At 42.7% G+C, this 27,370-nt stretch overlaps 2 protein-coding genes across 6 annotated transcripts in view; one reads left to right on the top strand and one right to left on the bottom strand.

Moving 5' to 3' along the window:
• Positions 1–833: 833 nt before the first annotated feature.
• On the bottom strand, positions 834–21,929 carry AMDHD1 (amidohydrolase domain containing 1). Its single transcript, XM_004451525.4, has 9 exons — positions 21,704–21,929; positions 16,618–16,724; positions 15,521–15,585; positions 13,884–14,161; positions 11,628–11,853; positions 9,679–9,803; positions 5,740–5,833; positions 4,568–4,728; positions 834–3,728 (listed from the first exon to the last, which is right to left on the bottom strand). The coding sequence occupies exons 1-9, from the start codon at positions 21,838–21,840 to the stop codon at positions 3,641–3,643; spliced, it is 1,281 nt and encodes a 426-aa protein (XP_004451582.1). The 5' UTR covers positions 21,841–21,929; the 3' UTR covers positions 834–3,640.
• A 546-nt stretch (positions 21,930–22,475) lies between these two features.
• CCDC38 (coiled-coil domain containing 38) overlaps positions 22,476–27,370 on the top strand; it is a 45,038-nt gene continuing 40,143 nt past the window's right edge. For 3 of the 5 annotated variants that reach the window (XM_058308567.1, XM_058308566.1, XM_058308563.1), the window contains exons 1-5: positions 22,476–22,618; positions 23,218–23,302; positions 23,985–24,009; positions 24,273–24,347; positions 26,042–26,095. In XM_058308567.1, the coding sequence (XP_058164550.1) occupies positions 26,056–26,095 (40 nt within the window). In that variant the 5' untranslated portion in view covers positions 22,476–22,618; positions 23,218–23,302; positions 23,985–24,009; positions 24,273–24,347; positions 26,042–26,055. The remainder of the gene's footprint in view (positions 22,619–23,217; positions 23,303–23,984; positions 24,010–24,272; positions 24,348–26,041; positions 26,096–27,370) is intronic. The other 2 variants (XM_058308564.1, XM_058308565.1) reach the window with 2 other exon arrangements.

Here is a 27,370-nt window from a genome sequence, read left to right as displayed (position 1 = left end):
TGGTACCAGGGATTGGACCCAGGACCTTGTACATGGGAAGCAGGCACTCAACCACTGAGCTACATCTGCTTCCCAATGTCCTTATTTTTCAAGTCATATTTTTCGGGTTTTGATACTTTCAGCCATCAGCATCCCACCTAGCATAGCCACTATGTGTGAGGTGCTATACCAGGGCTACCATGTATCAAATATAACATGAGATCTTATAGTCTGGCTGGGGCCATGAAATAGTAATTACCACACCAAGTGTGTGTTCTAGAAGATGGCAAAACAACTACAGCATGTTTGAACCAGCAGGGAGGCCTCCTGGAAGAGGTGACAGAGCTGGGCTTTGAATAATGGGAATCAGAACAAAAAGGAGAAAAAAAGGAGAAATGTAAGCTGAATTGCAATGTCAGAAGTCATTCATGCCTGGAAACCACTTCCATGTTGTCACTTTCTCTCATTCATTCTAACTCTTAAATGTCAGGCTTACTGCACTAATTAGATTGCAAATTCCCTGAAGGCAGGGCTCACTTTAAAACCAGAATTTTAAAGATAGAAGGAATCCAACCTCTGCATTTTACAGCTGGATAAATAGAATTCAAGATGAGATAAAAGACCAGATGTCAAGTCCCAAATTTGTGTTCCCTTCAACACACCGTACTGCCTTGCCTAATTCCCACAGTATCTGCTACATCCATTTTCAACAGGAGTGATATGACCTCCAAGGGGGAGAATATTGATTCTTGGGAGGCCAAAAAAAAAAACACACAACAAAACTACATATTCAATGGTTTGTTGCTCTTTAAAGCTTGATCCTTCCGGACAAAATCTTATTCCTTGGGAAGAAATTTAATTTTTTAACAATTTTATTGAGATGTATTCATATACCATATAATCCACCCAAAGTGTACATTCAGTGGGTTTTGGTATAATCACAGAGTCATGCGTTCATCACCACAATAACTATTACAGCATTTCCATAACTTGAAAAATCTTTACCCCTTAGCAGTTACCTTTCAGTCCCTCTACCCCCTGCCATACATATTTGCTAATCTAATTCCATGGGGAGAAATTTATTTTCATTTTTCTCCTGGGGGGGGGGGGGTGGTGGTGCGCGATCATTTAAACGGTTGAGAAAAGAACCATGAAACCAGCACAGTGTGGAGCAGAGTAAGGATTTTCACACCGCATTGTGCGATGGCAAGGGCTTTCACCTGTACTTCTAGCTAGCATCTGATACCTGACTCCATTCCATATCCTGTGTGCAGAAAACGCCTCTCTCCACCAAAGCACATGCTCAACTTTGTAGGTGCCTTGCAAGAGTTCACTCATAGAGCAACTATTTGGATGCCTACTAATGAGCACTAAAATCAGATTAATCTTTCCAAAACAGCACTCTTGTCTTGGTATGAACCTGTTCAAAAATTTCAGCGGCTTCCCCTGGTTTTAAGAATGGCACCGCACACACAGATAGCTGACACAAGATGATGCAAAAGAAAGAAACACAGATTCCCGCGGCATTGACAACAACAGAAGGGGACAAAGAAGAACACACAGCAGACGGACACAGAGAACAGACAACTGGGGCGGGGGTAAAGGGGAAAGAAATAAATAAAAATAAATCTTTAAAAAAAAAAAAAGAATGAAGTTCACACTCCCGAGCCTGATGTTTGAAACCCTCTGAAATTGGAACTTACTAATTTTGGAGCCCTAGCTCCGCACTTGAATCCTCCGCACTTATCCTCCAACTTCTGAAAACTTCATGACAGGCCAGCCTTAAAATGTCAAAATTGAAATCCTTCCCAACCTTCAGTGTTAAAGCATGGCAACCTCCCTTCCCCACCCCTCGACCTGGAACTGTCTTTCTGTTTGGTTTTACTGTTACACTTTCCTTCCCCAGTTCAATGGTAGTGCTATAAAGGCTATGATAGGGAAGCAGACTTGGCCCAGTGGTTAGGGCGTCTGTCTACCACATGGGAGGTCCGCGGTTCAAACCCCGGGCCTCCTTGACCCGTGTGGAGCTGGCCCACGTGTGGTGCTGATACGCACAAGGAGTGCCCTGCCATGCAGAGGTGTCCCCCACATAGGGGAGCCCCACGCGCAAGGGGTGCGCCCCTTAAGGAGAGCCATCCAGCGCAAAAGAAAGTGCAGCCTGCCCAGGAATGGTGCAGCATACTCGGGGAGCTGACTCTGCAAGATGACGCAACAAAAAGAGACACAGATTCCCGTGCCGCTGACAACAACAGAAGCGGACAAAGAACATGCAGCAAATAGACACAGAGAACAGACAACTGGGGTGGGGAGGGGGGTAGAAGGGGAGAAAAGTAAATAAAATAAATCTTAAAAAAAAATAAACAAATAAAGGCTATGATAGAGGTGTGGGGGCATGGGGGAGGGGTGACTAGCTCTGCGTTTCACACTGAGAGAAGGGAGCAAAAGGGAATGATGTGCTTGAGCAGGGTGAAGGTCCGTGTGCCATGGCAAATCAGGAGCCCCCACCCCTTCCACCAGAACTCTGGAGACCCCATGCCACCTGGGGGTGACAGCAATGTGCTGAGGTTAACCTTCCAGCAAGGGGCATCGTGATCGATTTAACGTAGAATACAGTTCAGTCTCACTCCTTCGGGCTCTGTTACCCTGGAACTGGTGATAATTTGGACAGTTAATGTTTACTGCTCAAACTGTTTCCTCATAAAAGTGATCATGTAGTTCGGGTTGCAAAGATAAGGATGAAAACATTTTAAAAGATTGCAAGTAATACTCACATTTGGAAACACAGATTTTATATAAATAACCATCCACTCTTGGTAAATAATTTTTTAATTTGTTCATTTCCTAAAATTCTCTAATATGTGACAGTGTTGATCTACTTCCAGGACTGTAAGGAAACTATAGCAATAGTGATAGCAAATATTTATTGAGAGTAGTGAAGTGTTTTTAATATATTGGTCATTTCAAGAATCAAAAACTTTAAAAAATTTTCAAAGAAATCACATTATTGGGATTTGGGGGAAATGTACCCATTACAGGAAAGTCCCTGGACTCATGTGTAACATGACAAGTCTTGAACTCTGCTGTGAAGCTTTATTGCTAGGGTTGAGAAGGAGTTAGAAATGGAAGGACATCTTCCCTCGGGGGACCTTAATTCATTCCAAGGACATCTAGAAAGACGACTGTGAGGGGAAAAGGGAGAATATTTGCCTATTATAGAAGGCCTAGGATCCTTTATTTAGCTTATTTTGGACATATCACTTAGAATTCACTTCATTCCCAAATGTTCACTAAACACCAAAATTTGAAAAACAGAAATAAAATGAAAATTTCAGGCCAAGTCTACTTAATTGCCCATTGCTTTACCCAAAAAGGCATTTTTACTATACCCCATCATACTAATCTTCAGACTATTTGTAGCAAATCTTGGTGAAATAATTTAATAATTTGAGATTATCCTCATAATAGGCTTACTGTTTATATGTTCAGGTGCTCACCAACTATAATAAATTAATAATACCTTGGTTTTTTAAACTCAATTAATAAAACATTGAAATATATTTGTGAGATCATTCTAGTGAACTATTAAGGTGTTTTAACTTTTAATATAACTGTATTGGCTTATGTTACATTGTCTAGAGACTTCTTTTTCCTTCCAAAGCTGTCATTTTTCATAGATGATTTTTCCTTTAGCTATAACATATTCAATTAGTTCATGATGGCCTCCAAACTGGTAAATCAAATGCTCCCATCTACAAAGAAATAAGATGTTATGTCAATGCACACAAGTCAAAATTACCACTTTGTCAATATACACTAAAGCTTTCTTTACACACAGTCATTAGTATTTGGGTTTTTTTTGGAAATATGTATATAATTAATTGATCTATGATAAATCAAGTATTCTTTAATAATATCATTTACATTTTTTATCACAAAATATTCAATTCGTTAAGTGTTGCACAAATGATCCAGCATTATTTTCAGGCAATAGAGAGTGATTTTGACCATAGAAAACAGAATTATAGAGACACGTTCCTTGACTGAACATGAAGTATAAAGACCCTCACAAGGGCCCAGGAGCCCTATGATTTATGACTTTTAGATTTAGAACAATTAAGATACAAATTGTCACATTGGAGGGCCAGATGGGAGCAATGGGCAGTAATAAGAAGCCAGCAACAGGAAAACAGAAACAAGGCTTTAGGGATCCAGAAGGTAGGAGAAGTCAGAGGCAACATTCAGCGCCAGGACAAAATGCCAGAGAGGGATGACGCTGGCCGAGTACAAGCAGGGGACCAGGAGCCAAATGGAAAAACGAAAACACTCCAGAGGGCACAACAAGTCCAAAGTCCACGTAAACAGTCAGCGCAGACCTGGAGAACTAGGAAAGGTGTTAGATGGATGAAGAGACCTGAAAACTTAGTCTATCCCATGGTTTAGCTAGAAAGGGCTGGCGATCAAGGGGGATTGGGTAGCTTCTAAACCTAGATGGGGCTTGGCACTATTAATTGGTAGGAAAGGGATTCACACCAAGTCTACATATTACAATGAGCGTAAGGTAAAATAGCCACACTGGGAGAACGCTCACCTGGATGAATTGATGATAATGATGTCTCCCTGTTTGCCAACTTCCAAAGACCCATGTGAGTTGGATTTCCCTAGAGCGTAAGCTGCATTGATGGTGGCTGCGGCCAAGGCCTCAGTCATGGACATTTTCATGTTTACGCAGGCCAAATGCATGACCATGGGCTGAAGTGGGAAGAGAAAAGCATTGGAGGAAAGTAACAAAATGGCAATGGCTACTTAAGACAGGTCTGGACAGAGCACAAAAAATAAGGGTAAATGTATAGGTGGAATTGGCTAAACTGGTATGGGAAGGTTTCCATTTACACACAAACACTATTAAGCTTTGGGAAAGGTCCCTTTATTATGGAGATTACCCCCGTGTGAATTTACCATTTATTTACAACTTTTCAAGCCCACTTACTCTGTAAAGTGAGGCTCACCTCCATCCTTACTAAAAAAGTCTTTGAGCTTATGCTTCCAATTTCTCTTTCTCTGAGAAATGGGTTGTCACCTTAACCACAATGCTTAAAGCTGAATCACAGAATGAACCTCCTCTCCTCTCTCTCTGCCTGGAGGCATTCATGCAGCACAGAAATATATGCTATTATTTTCACCTTTTTTCCTTGTTTCATAGGAAAATGCTTTTCCATCTTTTATACATCTCTGAACAGTTAGGGAAATATTTTTAAATTATCTATATGCTTGGTAGAAGGCTGATATTCTGCTCAGAAAAGCACGTTAAGAATAATTACCGGGTTTGGACTTGGCCCAGTGGTTAGGGCATCCATCTACCACATGGGAGGTCCGCGGTTCAAGCCCCGGGCCTCCTTGACCCGTGTGGAGCTGGCCCATGTGCAGTGCTGATGTGCGCAAGGAGTGCCGTGCTACACAGGGGTGTCCCCCGCGTAGGGGAGCCCCACGCGCAAGGAGTGCACTCCACAAGGAGAGCCGCCCAGCGCGAAAGAAAGTGCAGCCTGCCCAGGAATGGCACCGGACGCACGGAGAGGTGACACAACAAGATGACGCAACAAAAAAAAGAAAAACAGATTCCCATGATGCTGACGACAACAGAAGCGGACAAAGAAGACGCAGCAAATAGACACAGAGAACAGACAACAGACAACTGGGGTGGGGGGTGGGGGAGGAGAGAGAAATAAATAAATAAATAAATCTTTAAAAAAAAAGAACAATTACCATTGAAAAGCAATATGCATTAGGGTTGAAATCGCTGCCCAGAGCAACAATCATGCCTTCATCTAACATCTTCCTGGCTCGAGGCTGCTTCAGCCTAAGAGGGGAACAAAGAGGTAAGTCTCTAGAGGGGAATTTTTGCAGAGTAGATTTTTGGAATGGAAGAGGACTGGGAGAGCTCTCCAACCCCTTCCTGTTTTGGAAGAAGAAACAGAAACTTAACATTAAGTGACTAGTGGTGGAGTCAGGTGGAATCCCAGGACCCCTGAGTTTTGTCATTCAAAATGACCTGGTTTGTTTCTCAAAGCCTTCCAGGGCCTGTCCACCATGGTACTCCGTGTCCCTGTCTCTCCACAGCACACCTCCTAGAACTCCTGCTCCTTCCCCTCGACACGACTCACTCCTCCACTTCCCTCACTTCCTTTAGGTCTCTGCTCACATAGCATCCTCCCCAAACCACCCCATCCTCTTGCCTGGCTTTGCTCTTCTTCATAGCACTCAGCATTATCTGACATTTTATATATTCAGTTGTATGTTTGCATATTGTTCCTCTCTTCTCATTAGAATGTAAGCTCCTTGAGGACAAGGAATTAATTTTGTTTATTGCTGGATCCCCAGTGCCTAGACCAGTGCTAGGCACTCAATACATGTGCTGAATACATGAGTTAATAAATTAATAGGGGTATAGAGATGACTCTTGCACTCAAAGCACTCCCAATGTGTGCTTTATCTTTGCAAGACCACTTTAAACAGAGATTCTTACCCTCTTTAGTTCCAGACTCCTTACCAAGTCCACACTATACTGTATATTATTTAATAAATATATCACACCCTCACCAACACGTCCCCATAGGAATTATGTTTTTTTTTTAAATTTCAGTTCATGGATCCCTCATTAAGACCCCCTGAATTAAAATAATATTTCTCAACTAGGAGGGTGTACGAGAGGAGATAGGTGAAGCAGAGAGAGCAAGGAAGGGGTGTAGCGTAACATTTCCCTGTGGGTCATTCTGATGGCCTCCCCTCCCCTCCAGTCCCTTCCCAGGCAGGGGGGAAAGTAAGGCTGTAAAATTATTAAGGAAACTCTGGAGAAACTAAGGTGAGCATTTCCTAAATACACCAAAAACATTATATGCAAATAGACATAAAACACCTGATTAACAGGAGCAATGGAAATCAGACAGCAGAGCTCAGAGAGCAGCAGGGGGCCCTGTAAGTTTCTCCCTGGAAAAAGATCGGGAAAGCCAGAGAGGCAGGAGGGAGGCCTTCCCTTTGATGGCCCCATTGTCCAAAAGGGATACCAAACCCATCTAGTGACAATGGCCGGCTCAGCTGCCGCTGGCATAGGGACAATGTTAAGCTTTTTGATGCTTCAGTATTACATGATGCTTGATGCTTATGATGCATCTGATGCATATACTTCTGAGGCTTTAAGGATTTGATGCTTCAGTATTACAAAGTCTCAGATTTTTGCTCCATCTTAAGATATTCAAGGTGAGCTGGACGAAAGCCTCTTTTTTCTTTTTCTTTTGGTAAGAAAGCCCATAACACTTTAATTCTTGCGCAGTGGAAAAATAACCAGATTAAGTATGGATTATTAACTTAGATTGAACACTTAAGATTTGTAAGAAAAGCATTAGGTCATACCAAGAAGTGTTACTGATATTCCCTACTTACAGTCTAGATTGTGTCTACTCTTTAAATTAAGAGAATAATGATAATAATGTATGTTTAACTGTAACAATAATGTTCTATGGGTGTGCGTTTGAAATCATAACACATTTGAGAAAAGGACTGACATTTTCCTTTCTTCCCTCCTCAAAAAGTGTAGTGAAGCCTGGCCTTTCGATACCCAAGGCAGTTTCTCAGCCTGTTCTGAAGCAGGTTAGTAAGATAGGGAATCAGCAGAGAGATCTGGAACCTGGCAGAGAGTCCACGTGGACGTCAGTAACCCCAGATGGCTGCTGGAAGAAAGAAGACTTCCTCCGGAAGCCAGGAGAAGCCCTGGATATTCCCCAAGGACTTTATCCTTGGGCCCTCTGGACATTGATGGGAGAAATGAGCAATCAAAACAGTAAACAGCTGGAACTCCTCCCCTCCCATTAGCAAAAGGGGTGGAATAATTAACAGTTCAAAAGGCAGACCCCAGGCCTGAGCTTGCTCTCTCACATACTCTCTCCCCTCTGGACCTGCCTCTGGACCCGTCCTGCCCTCTGCGCACTGCTCTCACCGTTTTTTTCCTCTGTCACATGACCACGCAAGAAAATCCTGGGTATTTATAACCTATAATGGGAAACTGTAGTCTGTAAATCAGCCTTCTTCATCACTTTTCAACCCCTTCCTCTTCACCTGGGAGCACTGATCTGTTATTCTCTCCCATTTCTCTTCCCTCCCTACCTGAGTAATGACTGGCCTAACTCACCTGACGTGCACTTGAAATTCATTTCTGCAGCCTGTCAAGAACCTAAATAAAATCTGGCATTAGTTCTAGGCACTGGAGGAGGTTTACCTGCACCCCTAGCCTTGACCCTCCAGATGCCAGGAGCAAACCCCAACCACCCCTTCTGTTACCACCAAAATGGTGTCCAGGCCTGGCCAGATGTCCCCTGGGGGTGGCAGGGAGCTCCTGGGTTGAGAACCACTGTCTGAAGGCCCCAAATTCAGCAGAATTCCCACACCCTCCTGAGACAGTAGACCCCAACCACACAGAAAGTACCTGGTCCTAAGAGGAAATAAACTGTCCCTTGATTCCTGGCCTCCCAGACCACAGACTTGGCAGCTATCTCATAAATGCTGCAATGGAAAGGGTCCGAAGACTTTGGGACCCATATTCTAATAGAATTAGGGCAATAGCAGTTATAAAGGATGGACTAAGAATATTCAATCCAGAAAAAGAGCATACAGCAGAATCCCTGCATAGATTTTACAAAATGTACTTACATGGCTCCTCTTTCCTCCGATATTTCCAGGATTTATGAAGATTTTGGTACACAATTATGGTACCCACTCACATCCTCTTAAAAAACAGCTTATTCAGACTCTGAATATTGTTCAATATCCCTAACATCATATACATGTTTTAAACATATAAAGCCTTTTTCATTATTTTCTGATTATAAAAGTAATGCCTACTGATTTTTAAAAAATATTTTCCCCCTCCTACTCCCTGCCCTCACTCTGCTGTTTTTGCTGTCTGTATTAATTTGCTGTGTGATCTTCTGCATCTATTTCTCTTTTTGTCTTCTATTCTTGTACTTCTCCTCTAGGATTCACCAGGATTCGATCCTGGGGATCGTCTGATGTGGAGAGAGACTCCCTGTCAGCTACACCACCTCAGTTCCTGGTCTCTGCTGTGCTTCACCGCGACTTTTCCCTTCGTCCTTCTTTTGTTGCATCATCATCTTGCTGTGTGACTCACCCGTGCAGGCACTGGCTCACAGTATGGGCACTCGGCTCGCCACGTGGGCACTGACTCGCTGCGCAGGCACTCGCTCGCCACACAGGCATTCACGTGGGCACTCGGCTTACCACGTGGGCACTCAGCTCGCTGCGCAGGCATGCTTTCTCTTCTCTCTCACCAGGAGGCCCAGAGACCAAACTCAGGTCCTCCCATTTGGGAGGCAGAGGCCCATCACTTGAGCCACATCCGCTTCCCCCTACTGATTTTTTTTTAATGGAAAAATTCCTATAACTAAGAAAGAAGACAAAGAAACCACCCTTCCCAATAATGACGCCTTTAGATGTAATTTTGGTCTAGGCCCCTTCCTCAGGGTAAGTTCCTGGGAACATCATTCCACAGTTCATAGCCCCATGAGCTAAGTCTTCTTGATCTGCATTTTTAATGGATTTTAAAGGGAACGGAATAATGCGTAGGCAGCTCAGAGGTTGGGTCATCACTGCTTGTACTGCAGCTCTCGTGTTGGGTGTGAGAAATGGCCTCACCTCAGCATGTAGGCAGTGGTGGGCAGAAGGACAGCAGAACACTTGGCCGTTGCCATGGCGGCAATGCCTTCATCGCTCACTTCTTCCAGGTGGCTGATTGCCTGGGCTCCCAGCTCAGCCCCGAGCTAAGCAGAAAGCGCAGAGAGAGCAACAACAAATCAACAAAGAACCCTAAAATTGCTTTTCCCACAAAGAGAAAAACACTCGATTATTCAGATTTCTTGCCAACAACCTCTTGGCAAGCACAAAGTTTCGAAACAGAGTTTGTAATGGACATTCCTTTGAAAATTAGCTAACATGCTCTTTCAGAAAACAGTTCTTAAACACAAATGCTGTCTGATACGCTTCAGTTATATTTTCCAAAACAGAACATTTATAAGATCAGAGGAAAGTTTGAATAGCATATAAATAAACAAACAATAAAACCTTTGGCAACATAGGTGATCTCATTATTATAGCATCATAAAAATATAATAAAGAAAAATACCTTGGAATGCTGTTGCATTCAGTGTAGAAAACACAAATTTAAAAATTTGTAATTATATGTATAATTTGAGAATATCTACTTGAACTTGATTAAATTTGAACTGGATTGCTAGAAGAAAACTGAGAAGAGGTAACACTCTGATGATAATAGCAACAGGTGTTAAAGTGGATTTCTTCTCAGCCTGTGCTCATCATATACTTAATTTGACAAGTTTAATACACATGCACATACATACCTACACACCTACAAATGCCCTAGGCTGAAAGGTGGTATGTTAACCATTTCAAGGAAAAGAAAACAGACTGACATTTGGCATTTCACTCTGGCTCAGGGAGGCTGCAACGCCCCAGCATGGGCAGGGAAGAGTTCAACAACAGCTTATTCTGGTCTAAGAGTTTTTTTTTTCCTAAGACTATTGTTGATTGAGGCTCTCGGGAACCTATTGCTCTCCAGGACAGACTGTGCTCCATTGGGTATGTTTCCTCCTGACCTTAGAATCACAGACATGGCAAACCCTCACTTTTCTAAACTTGACTTAAAATGGAGGCAAGATTGGAAGAAGGAGAACAGTTGTTGCAGGAATCCAGGTGAGAAATTATGGTGATTTAAACTAGGAAAGGGGGTGAAGAGTCATGGATAATTGGGAGGACTTGGTTATTGGTTGAGGTGTGGTGGGTGGCAAGGAAGAGGAGTCAAGAATGTGTCCAAGATTTTGATTTAGGTAATAGAAAGATGATGATTCATTTACCAGGGCAGGAAACACAGGATTAGAAGATCTGTAAGTGATATAGTGATATTAAGAGATCAAATTGGACATGCTGTGGCTGAAACACATGGGCGACATCAGCATCTGTATTTAGCCCAACCTGTTTATATAACTCCAGGGCTTAGATGAGGGAGATTCACAGCTGAAGGGACTTTGTCTGGCTTGTTTTCTGCAATATCCTCAGTGCCTAGAACAGTGTCCAGCATACATTACACACTCAAATATTTATTGAAAGGATGCATAAATGAATCTGGGAAAGACATATAAATGAATCTGGGAAAGACATATAGATTTGAAAATTATCCTGTGGCTATTAATAGCAGGCTTTACCAAAATTCATCTGGATGTCGCCACCTCAAGATCTTAGAAGCTAGAGGTGATATTAATGTTATACAAGTGTGGCTTTGTGTGCCAACCAAAATATGTTGTGAATTTTTTAGTAAATAAAACCACAGAGGTACTCCTTTTTCTATTAACTAGCAGATGATAATAAATGTACCTGATCAGCAAAAAGGTAAGTTTCCAACAGAGTTCAGAGTTTCCAAGCCTCAACTGCACCAATCAGCACATTGTTCAAACAATTTCCCCCCTTTTCTATCTTTCCAGAAGGCTACTCCAAACTTTGAACAGACTAATGAAGTTTTCCATAACTTGAATACTCAAGAACACAAAGGAAAAGCAGAAGGTCAGCCGTACCTCAGCAGCCTTCATGGGATGGAGTTCATCCCCATGGAAATTAATCTGTAACCCTATGTCCTTTCCACTTTGAAGAATTCTTCGGGTGGAGTCAAGATCGAAGACACCCTTCTCACAGAACACATCTATATTGTCAACATTTATTTTCCTGCTTTCGCGAAGTTCCTTCAGCTTTGGGAGGTGGTTATTGACAATGTCATCAGCAGCTTCAGTAGCAGTTTTTCCTCTGAGGGAAGAAAATGAGATTACCATGGGGAAAAAACAAAAAAGAATTAGAAAAAAAGGGTCATTTGGCCTTGGAGAACTTGAGAAACAGTGTAGGTGGAGAAATAAAGCTGTATCTTAGGAATCTTAATAATTGGGACATGTCTACATGGCAGAGATATTGACAAGACTTTTGGGCATCCTACTCTGTAAACAGAAGGCATCCATTCTAGCAGCCCTGTGTGGACTTTGGGGATGCTGGTAAGACCACCTGACTGAGCAACTGAGTCTTCCAGTCATGGATACTCAGTGGCCATCCTTGTTGCTTCACTGACAACCCACCTGGGGGCCTCTTAAGTGGACCCCAGGTGTCACTCAACCCTTTTTCTTCTTCCACATTGTTTCCCAAAGCATCTGAGTAAGATTTCCTGTCTCACTATTTGGGGGAATGGGGGAAGAAAGAAGGAGGCCCTGAACTTTTCTAGAAAGGGCTGGGCTTTTGAAGTCAGATAGACTCTGCTAGATAGAGTTTTCCTGGTTGGCTGGCTAGGAAACTTGGGGCACATTATTCAGTCACTACTTAGCAAGCTCTGAACCTCAGTGGGGACTGAGATGCAGACCTCAGAGGTTCATTGGCAGATGGAGAAAATTTCAGTAAAACTTCAGCCTTGTAAACTTGGTGCACAGGAGGCTCTTACTCAGCAAAAAAAAAAAATTGGTGGGGTGGGGTGGGCATAGAGAGCTGACAATGAGACAAACACTTATATATGTTGTTTCTAATTCTCAAGACAAATAGAATACTTCTTTAGTTTACCCTATTTTTATAGATTAGTCATCCATGTTCAAAAAAGTTAAGTTATGGCCTCAAAGTCATTCTGTTGGAGCTAAACTAGATTAAAACGATGATCATTTTGGAATGCTATCATTCCAAAGCCTTTCCACCATGGCTTTCCTCCTGAAAAAAAAGCAGACTGTTATACACTTCATATTTCATTTGAATGCAAACAACAGCTACAACAACTAAACACAGGGAAAAAAAAACCCTGCTGTTTTCTATAGACAAGGTGACCCAAAAATCTTAGTGTAGTTTTAAGATTTAATAATTTCAGAAGCATAAATGCTAAACTTTACAATAAACGTCACTGGAAACATTAAGTATGTTTCTTTTCTACTGAGTTTTGTGAATTTCAAATAATACATGTTAATGTTAATTTTTTTAGATGCTCTGAAGAGGGAAAACATTGAATGAAGCAAAAGATTTACATTAAAATGTTCTTAAAGTTCACAAAACTAAATAAGTGAAATGGAAATTCAAATGATTAAATTTTCAAATAATTTTTATAAGTCTGTAGCACATCTAAAGTTATTAAAGCTTAAAATTGCACTAAAACTTTGGGGACACCCTGTGCATTAGCAAATCATGGATTTCTCTTGGACCTTTCAGTTCTGGAACCATGGACTTTCCTATTCAGTAATTTCAGAACCGAAAGGCACTCTGGACAGATGAGATACAGGTGCACAAGGGGACATAATTCTTCACAATAAAGCCACATGGGAGAAATTTTTTGATAAGGTGAAGAATGAAAAACACAATAATAAAACAAAAATGTTTGCTGCTAAGAGATGGAAACAGAAACCCTTCTGAGTCATCTTGACTTCAAGGCTTGATCTGTCTCCATAGGGCATTACTATCAATTTCAAAGTGCTTTTATGCTAATTATTTGTCATGGGAAACCATTTCAATTATTATCTACGATTTTAGAGGCGCTAAAGGGGCCCTTTTTTTTTTTTTTTTTTTTAAATCCAAGAGCTTTGAACACTTCTTCTTCCTTCATTATTAACGACTCATGCTCTGGCGCATCCCCTCCCTAAAAGCCATGTGTGCGAGTGGTATAGCCCCTTAGAATTGGAGCCTTCCCAAAGGCTTCTACCGGTTGCTCTGCAGGAGCTAAGCAGTGCTTTATGCACCTCCACCCCCAGGATAACACAGGGGCCTGTGTCTTCATGCTCAAAGCCCTGACTTTAAACGCAGGTCCCATCAGCTGTTATTACCTGGGTACTGAGTGAGCCCCGCAGTAAGTGACCGAAATGCCGATGTCCAGCTCCCGCTGGGCACGATCGATCACGCGGAGCATCTTGAGCTCCGTCTCCAGGTTGAGGCCATATCCGCTCTTGCACTCCACCAGCGTGGTGCCCGCCCTCATCATGCACAGAAGCCGCTGCTGGAAGGAGCTGAACAGCTCCTCTTCGGAAGCTTGGCGAGTGCACTCCACGGTGAAGTTGATCCCTCCTCCAGCCTGGTGAATATCCATGTAGGTGGCGCCTGCCAACTGAACACACAGGACTCTCCCTTAGACACGTCCCTTAGACACGGCACTTACTGGGAGGATGTAGGCAGCCTACAGAACCTACGTCCAGGGGTGATGTGCAAAATGGTTAACAATCACTGGGGCAGGCGCACCGACCCAGCAGAAGCGATGCTGGGGCAATCAGTCCTGGAAGCTCCTACCTGCCAGCCACTGGACTGTGAGGGAGGAGGCTGGAGATGTCAGGGAAGGGTGTGGAGAGGCAGAGATGGGAGAGATGGGGCCACTTGTGAGCTCCAGGCAGCAGCAATTTACCAACTGGTACAGAAGTACTTCAATATTTTAACAGCCCAGTCACCCCCAGCGTGAGTACCAGGAAATCTCAGCCTTCCCTATATCCCTGAACACACTGGAGGAAAGCTTAGGCAATTCAGGGCAACCCACTGCAGTTACCCAAATCTCCGCTGATGAGACCAGGGCTCCTTTCCACATCTCACTATTTGGCCATGAGGGTTTGGGCCTGATGGCTGTCAGGCAAATAAGGAGGCTCTTCCTGGGTTGTTAGTGGGCTCACTGGACACAACAAGGCATGTGGCACAAAGCCTGGGGGTGTCCTGGCCAGGTTTTCATGTGGATTCTGCCATCGGCCAGCTGATGACCTTAGTCAACAAGCTCCCCTCCGTTGAACCTCACTTTCCCCATCTTGCTAATGGAAGATTGGACTCCAATCTCTAAAATTGCTTTTGGCTCTGAAATTCTGTGATGTTAAAAAAAAAAAGTCTTAAAAAACAGCTCCAGTTTGCTGAGAATACACAATATCTGGAGGAAAATTTTTTTTCTGAAAGAATCCTATTTAGCTGTTGGGATGCACACCCCCTCTATTAACAATGTAAAATGGTTCTAACCAGGGATTGCGTATTGGCTATGGCTAATGTATGATTGACATAGGCTATACTTTAGGATTTTTTTCTGGAAAAGAGAACAATAAAAGACTTATTTTTGTGATTAGCAATATATTTTTTCAAGTTTGTCCCCAGTGAATGTTGATTTTCAAACTTCCTTGGGGTTCCGGTAACATGGTGTTAAGAAGGAATGCGGGGAAGGGAAAGAGGAAAAATTACTGGTCACATCTGTTTTAAATGGAAGATTCTGCAGCTACGAATTTTTGAAAGCTGTTATACTTAACATGATTGCTAACCTCGTGCATAGTACAAAGATTTGTGGCACTTATAAATAAGCTATAGTTTATTTTCTATAGCCCAGGTCAATAAAACTATCCATTGAGAAGAAATGTAGGCATCTGTTGCAAAGTTTGACAGACCATGAAAAAGACTAGCCTGTCTTTGTGCTTTATTTCTATTTGCCATCATTTATTATAGTTACCTTCATTGCAAACTCGTGAACTCTCTCACCAGCCCACACTGGATGTGTGTGTGCATCCACCAAACCTGTAATTAATAAATCAAGTCAATTTTAAAGTTAAGAAATAGCATTTAGACAGCAGTCAGACCATACCATCTTGCTCTTGGGAAAGCAATGGGTGGTGGTCCTCCATCTTGCAAGAGGGTGGAGGAGGAAGAATTTGTGCGTTTTTTCGGCAGAGTGCCAAATCCTGAAGAAGCAAGAATGCCTGCTTGCATGTCTGATCTCAGTGGCTCCAGGGAAGAGGGTGACTCAACGTGATAAAAATATCTATCAGGGAAATACAGCTCCAGTTGCTCAATAATTCCATGCTCACCAAGCAGGCTTTTAAACCAAGATATCAAACCCAAAAATTGAGTAAAACCAAGAACTCTTTCAGAAGCATAAATGTTTGTGTGGAATTCAAAACTTGTGAAACTGGTTTTATATGATTGCATGAACCTACAAAGCACAGTGTACAAGATGATGGTTAAGAAATCAATCGTATTGTCAGTGGTGAAAAATACCAACGAACTACAGGGAAATCACTAAAGCTTTTACTTATTTCTTGTGTTCTTTTCTGCCCAGAGCAGGGCCCTTTGTGTTACACTTAGAAATTTAAGGTATCTTCTCGTATTTGAGACAGCAACTTGCCCTGTTTGCCTCTCCTTTGCAATGGATTAATAAAGTTATTCTGACAGTTGTTGAACCTAAACAGCACCAGGTCGTTTCTCTTCAGCATGTGAGTGGAAGGTAGTGGAGTGAATGAATGGGTTTAATTTCCAGTTTGCCCTTTCCCAGATTAGTAACCTTGGATAAGCTATTTCACCCCTAAATTTCACTGTTCTACCTGTAATATGTAGATAATGACACTGACCTAACAGAAATAGCTGTAAGGATTCAATATGAACTCATGCTTGTAAAGCAGGTGGGCTTTCAATACCATTCAATAAATGGTAGTTATTATCACTTTTTAATATTGTGAAACCCTATTTAAACCTGCTGCTACTCTTTGTCCTTACATTATTCCAGCAAGTGTTAACCTGCTTTCAGAGCTTTACTGAAAAAGAAGGAAGTACCTGGTAAGATACATTTCCCAGAACAGTCAATTACTTCTTCAAAAGTTTTTCCAGAAAATTCTCTTTGGATATCATCAGCGGGACCAATGGCTTTTATGAGCCCATCCCTGAAGAAAAACAAAAGACAAGTGCTAAAGCCTGGGGAAATATTATGAGAAATCTGACCAGTGATTAAAATGATGTTATTGCGTGTCTTTTTGTGTCAATCAGTCAATATTCATTGTATTGCCATCTTGGGCCTGTGTCTTTGGAAAAGCAACACCAGCCCCGTTCAAGACAAAAATTCAAATCACATGCAGCTAAGATTGCTGGTTGTTCCCCAAGATCAATTTTCTCACTGTAATAGAACGCTAATTTTTAGCGGGACACATGGCCACCAAGAATAAAGACTACATTTCTCAGTCCTCCATCAGCCAGTTGGGGCTAATAAAATGTCAAGTGAAATGGTGCCTTGAATCTTCAAGTAACCTAAGAACATAGCTAGTGCATGCCATACGCCTCTTTTCTTTTCTAGTTTTCTCTTCCTGTTTTCCACTGGCTGGATTGTAGGCACCGTCACTGCAGATGGAGCAGCCATATTGAATCATGAAGTGACCGTGGGAAAGGCCATGCACAGTAGAGTAAGATAGAAGGGACCTGGATCCCAAGGACTCCATGGAGTATGGCCATCAGCTATCCCTGGGCTGCTGTCCTCGACTTTTACAAAGGAGAGAAATAAACATCTATCCTGGTTCAGCCATTGTTATTTTGAGTCTTTGTCACTCACAGCAAATTAGTGTTGTCAAAATTGAGATCCAGGGCTATAATCCCAAGGGCTGGAAAATGCTGTGAAAGCAGGCAAAGAGAGGGAGTTCCGAAATGGGACTGAGGTGGGTTGGGTACCCTAATTGAATAAAAGAGTGGATGAGGAGAGATATGATGAAAGGAAAAGAAATAATGACTATGGGAGTTATGGGGAGGAAAAACATAGGGACAGAACCGGAAAGCAAGGTTTTAAATTTAGTGCGGCATCCTGGTTTAACACAACTCTTCATCAATAACAGCTTTTCTCTGGCCCTTTTCAATTAAATAATCCATCCAATGAATCTAGTGGTGGAAAAGACAATGTTTTTACCTAGGATCATTTCTCCCCTCTTCTATCAAAATTGTGTCGCATGTGGCACAGAACTCTCTTAGCCAGGAGCCACAAGACAAAAAATATGATCAACTATTTCATGCAAAGAATTAATAACTGACACTGCTTTTAGAGAGGTTACTTGTGTTTTAATAAGATCATAACTAAGAGTTAAATCTCTAAGGGTCTCAATCTGTGTGGGGAGAAATTTGCAGGCACTAGGCCCTTCTTCCTGGCTGTTATTCTCATGATTATCTACCTTCTTAAGAACATGGATCTCTCACCGGGGAATTCCTACTTACCAGGTTTTAAACAAAGCCTTATATACAAGGATGGTTATTTAAAGAAACTAACAAAAAACATTTCCCCCAAAGTGATTATTCAATGTAACCATTAAAAATGATAAAGATAGGGAAGCAGATTTGGCTCAATGGATAGAGCGTCCGCCTACCACATAGGAGGTCCAGGGTTCAAACCCAGGGCCTCCTGATCCGTGTAATGAGCTGGCCCACTCACAGTGCTGATGCGCTCAAGGTGTGCTGTGCCCCGCAGGGGTGTCCCCCGTGTAGGGGAGCCCCACGCACAAGGAGTATGCCCTGGAAGGAGAGCTGCCCTACCCGAAAAAAGTGCAGCCTGCCCAGAAGTGGCACCCCACATGTGGAGAGCTGACGCAGCAAGATGATGCAATGAAAAAAGAGACAGATTCCTGGTGCTGCTGACAAGAATGCAGGTGGACACAGAAGAACATACAGCGAATGGACACAGAGAGCAGAAAACTGGGGGTGGGGGTGGGTGGGAGAGAAATAAAATAAACAAATAAATGAAATCTAAAAAAAGAATGGTAAAGATATATTAGTGCTATGGTAAAAAAAAATTTTTTACAGTGTATTACTAAGTGAAAACAAATAAAACAAAAAAACCCAGAATACAAAATAGTATACATAGTAAGATTTTACTTTCTAAAAAAAAACACTTATTTTTATGTGATTCATTTTGCATAGGGAAACATCTAAAGGTAATAACCTAAATGTTGGTGTTAGTTCATTGAATAGTGGGGGTTTTTGAGTGATTTTTTCTTTTTGCTTATTTTCTCACTTTTTCTACAATGAACATATATATTCCATGTAATTCATTTAAAGGGGGGAAAAAAAGATCAGGCTAGTATTGAATTTTTTTTCAAGATTTATTTATTTCTCCCCCACCCCTCTCATTGTCTGCTCTCTGTGTCCATTCACTGTGCATTCTTCTGTCTTCTCCTTGTCTTCCCTTTAGGGGGCACTGGGAACCGATCCTGGGACCTTCCACAGTGGGACAGAAGTGCTCAATCTTGTATACCACCTCAGCCTCCCAGTCTGCTGCATCTCTTATTGTCTCTCCTCTGTGCCTCTTTGCTGTGTCATCTTGCTGTGTTACCTGTCTATTCGGGCCAGCTTGCCACGTGGGCCAGCACTCTGCCACCCAGGAGGCCCTGGGAATTGAACCCTGGACCTGCCATGTGGTAGGCAGGAGCCCAATCGCTTGAGCCACATCTGTTTCCTAGCATTGAATTTTTAAATGAAATTTCTGTAATGTAAAGTTGAGAAATTAAAATTCTACAGAATCTTCTGAGAGTAATAAAGGAAGCTAGCAAGCAAATCTCTACTCGAGAAGCTACAGGATGATCATCATGATAAAAAAAACAATAATGATGATTTAACATGGAGTCTGCTTCTTTGAGTGACTCTCAAGGTTCTTTGTGTTGGAACAGATGCATATACCATTTCAGTTACCAAAATATAAAACTGCTCTCACTTTGTAGATAAATAAATCTGACACCCCCACCGCACTCCTTCCATTAGTCTGGCACCCCTCTGCAGTGTCTTGGATGTCCGGCCTGTTCAATTCTCTTTACCTTTATACATACTATATTGAGGGCAGGACTGATCTTAGTCGTTTTTGCATCCCCAGAGTTCAGCATAGTCTAATTGCTTGGTACAGTGAATGAATGAAAGGGTATTACATTTTTTTAGGTTCATTGTCCACCTGATTCTTTCAGGGGCCTCTAAGAAGGAAGATAAAACACCCATTATTTTTCCTTCACCATTTTCCATTTTTTGCCTTTCCTCTGAAGTACTAAAATAATGCCTCTTGGGTATGAATCAACATTTTCATTCCTATTTGTTTTGTTCATTTAGACATTTTCATCTTCATTTTAGCCTTTGATGGGACACTTGTAAAGTGGGCAACAGTTGTGCTTCTCTTCCAGCATCTTCTGGGAGCTTCTTCAAGATTAGCTACAATACACACACACACACACACACACACACACACACACAGGTAGCAACGTAATTTAAGAATGAGATAGCCTTGAAGACCCAACTGAATGAATATAATGGCGGACAGTGGTGGAGATATTTTTAGGAAAGGGGAGTTTCTGGTACTCCTCTTTTCCAGGACTCAACTCAGTTTCCAAATCTATAACACAGGGGATTGATTACCAGTTGATCTTGCTGAGATTCATTCTAATCAGAAAACACATTAAAACCTATCCATTTCCTGGCTTTGAAATGGAACGTTCCTTTCCTCAGCTGCTTTACATCAGTATCCCTCTTACAGATACACTCACAACGTTCTCCTTTCTTGTCTACAGAAAGAGAAGCAAGATCAAGCTATCTCTGAACGATTTTCACATAAGGAAAGTGATGTGAAAATTTAAGACAATTTTCCAAATAGCTCACCCTGAAAATGTTTTTACTTTAATATATATATACAGATAATGAAGGTGGGAGGGATGTTTCTGAGTAAGTTGAATTGCTAGATAATTATTTCAATTCCATACTCTTGTTTTTGCATGTGTTTAAAACAGGATGATAGTAAATGAAAATAAAAACAAACTTGTACCAAACTAGTCACATTGGAACAGCAAAATTCTAAACGTTGCTGAAACTCCATTTTAAAGTGGCAAATCCAGCAAATTGTGTAAGTCAGGTAACAGGCTCAAATCAAAAAACCACCTTCCATGTCACAAATCAACTCTGCTGTTTCCTATTTAAATGGTTCTGATGTAAACATAGCTACAGAGAACAAGGGTTGAGCTGTAAGACTTCATGTCATTTGTGGCATTACAATAATTTTTATAGATGTTCTGTTCCTTAGGAAGGTATTTTCCCCTCTTTCTAAGTGTGTGTGCAATTCTGTTAATAAATAGATTTTGATAGTAACATTGGAAATGTTTTAATCCCTTTATTAATTAAAAAAAGAAAAGAAAAAAGTTAGGCTTTCACACAACCCCAAACAGCCTCAAATAAGCAGTGGTCTGTGTGCCTGAGATCCATCTTGTGCAATTGCAGCTCCATCCGAATCAAATTGCCATCCACCCCCATTCCCAGTCCAGGTGCGCCCTCCCAACCTTTGTTCTTTCATTCGTGTCTGGCAGGAAGCTCAGAAGGTTAAGGAGAAATAACGGAAAATGTCCTCCTTTTTGGTGGCTGAAACTTGATTTCTTATTACTCTAAAGCCATCACCATCTAAACATTTTCAGTTGTAATGCCCAGACCAAGGCGGGAGGGAGAGGTGCTATTCAAAGACTGCAGGTCCTCAGATCCTTCAGGGATGCTAATTCGAAAGATCTAGGTGGACATTTGAAATCTGTCTTTAAAAAAACAACCTCAGGTCATCCTGGCCTTCCTTCAAAAAGCACTGTAGAGAACTCAACCCACTTCTGATGGTTGGACAGTATTTTCTGAGCAGGGAGGGACAGGGTCCTGCTGCGTCCCGTTCAGCAACCCCCTCCGCTGTCTCCCTGCTCGCACACACCGAGTGACGTCCCAAAGCAGTTAAACGTGTTAGGAACAGTTGCCTTAAAGGTAGGGCTGCCCATGTCTTTTTTGTTGCTGGAAAAGCTTTTACCCCATCTCCCTCCACTGTGCACGAGTGGGAGAAAAAGCCCCGGACTCGGGCGCTGACTGGGAAGCCCCCAGCACGGCCACTTACGTGCCCACCACCAGGCTGGCGCCCTCCAGCACCGCCAGGCTGCGCAGCGCGTCCCGCGCCAGGAAGCGCTCGCCGCGGGCGCACACGAGCACCACTTGCCGCGCGTTCTCCAGCAGGAGGCGGTGGCCGCTCGCCATGTCGCCGCGCGCCACGAGGAGGCCGCTAGGCCGGGGCCTCGGCGGAGGAGGGCGGAGGAGAGCGGAGGTCCGCTGGCCCCGCAGGGTGGCGCGGGGGCGGGCGCTCGCCGCCGCTACCTTTAAACCGTAGCTGAAACCTCGCCTCCCCCAAAATCAACAAGGAAAATTAATAATAAACGTTATAAGGGAATTTCCTCTTTTTTGGGTCTCCTTTTCAGGTCTGGGTATATGCGATCGAGATTATTGTCCCTACTTAACAGATAAGGAAACTGAGGCTTGATCACCCCCCCCCCCGAAAGATAAAGGTGGGCGGCATCGATCACGTGGCCACGCATAAGTGGGTCCTGGAGGGATATCCGAGGGCGCCCGGAGGGTACCGGAGTGGGGAAAACTGCTCAAGGGCAGGTGCAGGAACCTGGGGGACAGAGTCCTGGGAGGCGGCAGGGTGAGGGCAAAGCTCTGCCCAGGAAGCTGGAGCACAGAGCCAGAGAATGGGAGGGCCAGAGGGAGGAGAAACCTCTTGCCCAGGGGCGGGAGCCCGGGGCCCAGGGCGCCCGGGGGAGGTGGGGGGGGGGGCGGGGCTCGGTGCGGGAGACGCGCCTGGGGCCGCGTGGCCTTGAAGCAGAGTGGCGGGTGTCAAGCACTTTTCGGTTGGCCAGCTCCGCCCCTGGATCCCCTGCCAGCAGGTCCCCGAGATGGAGGGCACCTGGGGCGGGGGAGGGTAAAGACGCCTTCCTGAAGGACAGGTTGGAAAGGCTTCTGGATTCCACTGGTTGAGGTAAAAACGGATTTCAGTTCTGCGCTCTCCCTTCCCGATACGGTATCTGTAGGGTCTACATCCTCTCGCGACCAAGGCTGGACTCAGAATAAAAGTTTGTTGAATGAAGATGGTTAGTGATTCTGGCCGGCAACGCTTCCTGCCTAACAATTGCTGGGCAAAACATTGACGGGCACTAGGTTTTGCTGACTCCTCTCTCTCCAATCTTCCTTTCGACCTGCGGTTATTTTTTCAGTTTGCACAAGGGACAATCAGAAATGTCTACAGAAAAGTCTGCACAAAACAGTTAGCCTGACGCCAGCAGGGCCTTGAAAGCCAAGCTGAAAGTAATCTCTTCATCGCATTGCTCTGCTTCTGACCTAATCAAAAGAGCAGGTCACTGAGCAGGCCAAGGACCCACGGGCTCCTGGCTTTAGGGTAAACAAAAAAATGCTAGCTCTGGTTCTACACAACAGCCAAGGACACAGTTCACAGCCCTTCTAGTATTTGTCCAACGTGGGTGGGGAGGAGGTGGAAGAAACTTTGAAGGCCTTGAGTTGGAGAATCCCAAGTCCTCATGTGCATATGGGAGCTAAACCTAGCTTTTATCTCTTATTTAGAGAACCTGGAAGCCCATTTTCATTGGGTTATAGAGAGGATTGTTGTGAATATTAAACACAAACTGCTTCGAATAATATCTGGTAGGTATTGTCATTATTAACTGTACTTAAGTTCCCCAAGTTTGCACCGATAATGCCGGTAGATTCCTCTCAAACGACCAGCTTTCAGAAACTTTAATTCAGGGTCTGGGATTGCTCACTAAAGCTAGTTGTCAGTTATCCTTCCTTATTCTTTTCAGTTGCCAGTAGTTCTAGGACAGAGTGACTAGAACTAGAGCAGATTCGGATAATATCCACTTTGAAGAAAGCGTGACCGCCATTTCCCTCCAGCCTACTGTGGGTAGGCATTTTGAGTACATTATCTGTGTTGGAAAATCGCAGGACGCCTGTAAGATAGGGTTCAGGAAATACACTTAAAAACGAAATCTTCTCCCAACCCAGAAAGCCTCCCAAAATGGTAGAAACAAAAGAAAAAGAATTTTATTATTGAATAAACATTAAACCAGAATGTGAGGCATCATAGGCTATCCACTGAAGAGATCGCAAAGAAAGAAATCTCACCCTTTTACACAGCTAACAGATGCAACCCATAATATCCATGTCCTTAAGATAAACAGTAACTAGTCCTCAAGTAAGAGGTCTTCGTAGGACCATGTGTCACACATAGTTATCTTAAATTTCCCTGGTAATTAGGGTGGGCTTGGTGTTTGCCAATTGCCTTTATCAAAGGGAATAATAAAAATCTCTCCTGTTTCTATGACAGGTAGGTGGTTACAGTTTGGAGCTAGACACGTAAGTTAAACTCCCGTGGATATGGGGAGACAGGGGTGCCATCCTCCTTGATATTTACATTTCAGACAAGGTCCTGGGTTGTAAAGCTGGCCAGAGGCTTTAGTTTTTTTAAATGATTGACATCCATCTCAAAGGGGCAGAGAAAGAGTTTTCTAAAGAAAATGGTCTAAGCAAAAACTGTTGGGGTGGGGGTAGTCTTTTTCCCTTTTATTTTCACCAGAGACACTTTTTTCTTTTTTAATTTGCGTTTACCCTTACAACAGGAATTAGTATCCATACTTGGTAGCAGAAATGGAGGAGCTCTAAGTCTAATCAGCTAGGCCCAAGAGAAAGAACTGGTAAGAGTCAGGCTGGATTCTCACCTGCCTGCCCCCAAACACCACATATAGTTGCACAAATGTTAGAGAAATGCAAACATTAATTGAAGCAAATCAACCACGTGGGTGTCTAATAGATATCTCAAATTTAACATGTCTCAAATTGAACCTCTGATCTTCTCCAGCTTCCCTTTCCCCACCAACTTCTATGTCTGTTGATGACAATTCCATCCTTTCTTGCCTCTGCTCTTGATCTCATACCCCACATCTAAACCCCATCAGCCTATTTTCAAAATATACCTAGAATCTGACTACCATTTCCACTACCATCCCAAGAGACCCCATTTCCTCTTGTCTGAATAATGGCTGTAGCCTTCCAACAGGTCCCTGTGTATAGTCTTTTCTCAGCATAGCAGTCGGCGTGATTCATTTAAAGACACCCCATTTCACAGAGTAATTGACCTACGAGGGTCTCATGATTTGGTGCTTGTTATCTCTCTGACCTCATGGATCATACTTCCCCACCCTCACTCTGTTTAAGTCCCACTAGTCTCCTTTCTGTTCCTCAAATACACCAGGACTTTAACACCTTAGGGCCTTTATTCCAACATGCCTTCTGCTTGAAATGCCCTTTATGCACTCCAAATAGCTCCTGATGCTTTCCTAAGTGTTGGAAATATGTTAACTTATTTAACAATCCCATGAGATGAGCACTATTCTCATCCTCCTTTTGTAAAGACAGGGAAGGAAATTGAGGTGGGAAGGTTAAGGGACATAGATGGAAGTCCATGTTCTTAATCCCCAGCCCGTGCCTCTCTAAAAAGGATGGCTTGCAGTCACACACCATTTTAAATCCCTGATTATTTCTGAGCTCTTTATATTTTTCATCCATTGGACGTTGGACTTGAACTTATATTTTTGATGTGAATTTGCAGGCATTTGCTGCATAATCCAGTGACATATTCCTTTTCCTTTGGTGCAGAGCCTTTGTTCAGCCATCATGCTATTTTTATTTTGCATAGCAAAGAAATTCACTAGCTTTGACTTTTTCCTGGTTGGAACATCATGTTGGTTTAGTCCAGGGTACTTTATAATCTCTTCCTAAGAATAGCTCACTGCCTTCTCCCTCCTTTATGTTCTTTACCAATTCTTCATTAATCAGCAGAGAGATTAATGTGTATGGGATGTTTAGAAGTGTACATTAACTTTTATTTTTTTTTAAATATTGCTTTAATATGTTTCTGTTGATAACTGAGTTTTTAGCCACCCTTTATATTTTATGGCTATGATGAGTGCCTCACTTGCCTAACCCTACCCTAGAAGTGATGGAAAAAAAAAATGGAAGGAGAGCTTGTTCCAAATTCCACCATTCAGAAATAAACTTTCAATCAACCTTTCAAATATCTCTGATTTTACATGAATTATTTTTGTTCATACTATACCTACTCTTTTGAAATATTTTGTTCCTCACTTAATAATATGTAGTGGTTAGAGGTAAATAAATTGTCACTACAGCTTCATTTTAAGGAGCCACGTGCTAATCACTTTAATGGGTAGCCTATTATTCCTTGAACTAGAATTGCTGCTTCAAAGGGTTTCTGTATGCACTGCTTTTAAAACTAAGAAAGACAATTTGAGAGTCACTGAGAACTGAATTTAGCCTCTTCATACAGTATTTACAGAATTTTTAACTATATTCCATTTTCTTTGGACAGGGACAAGAGACAAAATGGCATCAAATTATTTGTCACCATCACTGGCTTCTGGAGGTAAAGAAGGAATCAATGAATCAATGCATTGTTTGCTTTGTGGCTCATACCGTTGGGCTCCATCATGGATTGGGAGAGTGAGAAATGGAGAACAATACATGATACTCCTGAGCCTTGGTCTCTCTATGTAAACAGTTTATAAACTACTGGCTGAGATGATTCTGTTCCACTTTTTAATTCTGCAAAAAAAAAAATCTTCAAAACAGGAAAGCCTTAAATGTCATATTTAGTGAGATTGCTAAAGTTTCTCATGGCACAAAACAACATAAAACAGTAACTTAATTATCTATCAAAAGAAGACATGAAAAATTAACTTTATCCCAATACATCTTCTTTCCTTTACCATCCTTTCCTTCCTGATTGTCCTGCTTCTTTAAGAATTAGTATACAAGGAATGACTCCCCCCCCCACTTCTCAATTTGACAAACTCCAAAAGTTTGTTAAGAGCAACAGGGGGTGGGGAGGGGTGGAGTGGAGGGAGGAATAAAATCTTTTTTAAAAAAAAGCAAAGAGTGACGGGCACTTTATATGCATCCTCTTTAGGGACAATTTGGCCCTATTTGTATTTAAAATGAAAAGGTTTGATTGAAACTGACAGAAAATACAAAAACATTAGCAGCTTAAACATGGTAGAAGTTTATGCTTGTTGCTTGGCCATTTTCTTGGTCCAGGATGGCTGTTCCAGCTCCAGTGATCACACCGCACTCTTTTTTTTCCTAAAGATTTATTTATTTATTTAATTCCCCCTCCCCCCTCCCCCGGTTGTCTGTTCTCCTGTGTCTATTTGCTCGTCTTGTTTCTTTGTCCTCTTCTGTTGTCGTCAGCGGCACTGGAAGTGTTGGCGGCGCCATTCCTGGGCAGGCTGCACTTTCTTCCGCGCTGGGTGGCTCTCCTTACGGGTGCACTCTTTGCGCGTGGGGCTCCCCTACGCAGGGGACACCCCTGTGTGGCACAGCACTCCTTGCGCGCATCAGCACTGTGCATGGGCCAGCTCCACACGGGTCAAGGAGGCCCGGGGTTTGGACCACGGACCTCCTATGTGGTAGACGGACGCCCTAACCACTGGGCCAAGTCTGTTTCCCCACACCGCACTCTTGTCAGCAAGGAGGAGAAAGGGGTTTGGAAAGAGCATGTCCCTCCTTTGTAGAACACTTCCTGGAAGTTACATTTACCACTTCTACTGATATACTCTTAGACAGAACTTTGTCACATGGCCACACCTAGTTCTGAGGGAGGTTGAGAATCGTAGTCTTTATTTCAGGTGGTTTGTACACA

The sequence above is a fragment of the Dasypus novemcinctus genome, chromosome 12, assembly GCF_030445035.2.
Source record: "Dasypus novemcinctus isolate mDasNov1 chromosome 12, mDasNov1.1.hap2, whole genome shotgun sequence".
In the NCBI taxonomy this organism is placed as follows: domain Eukaryota; kingdom Metazoa; phylum Chordata; class Mammalia; order Cingulata; family Dasypodidae; genus Dasypus; species Dasypus novemcinctus.
This window is presented reverse-complemented; position numbering and strand designations above follow the sequence as displayed.

Coding starts and splice junctions, on each gene's coding strand:
- AMDHD1 (XM_004451525.4), bottom strand. CDS start 21,840: ATGGCGAGCGGCCACCGCCTCCTGCTGGAGAACGCGCGGCAAGTGGTG. Junction 16,725..21,703: donor GCCAGCCTGGTGGTGGGCAC/GTAAGTGGCCGT, acceptor GTTTTTCTTCAG/GGATGGGCTCATAAAAGCCA. Junction 5,834..9,678: donor ACCACTGCCTACATGCTGAG/GTGAGGCCATTT, acceptor TTCCCCTCTTAG/GCTGAAGCAGCCTCGAGCCA.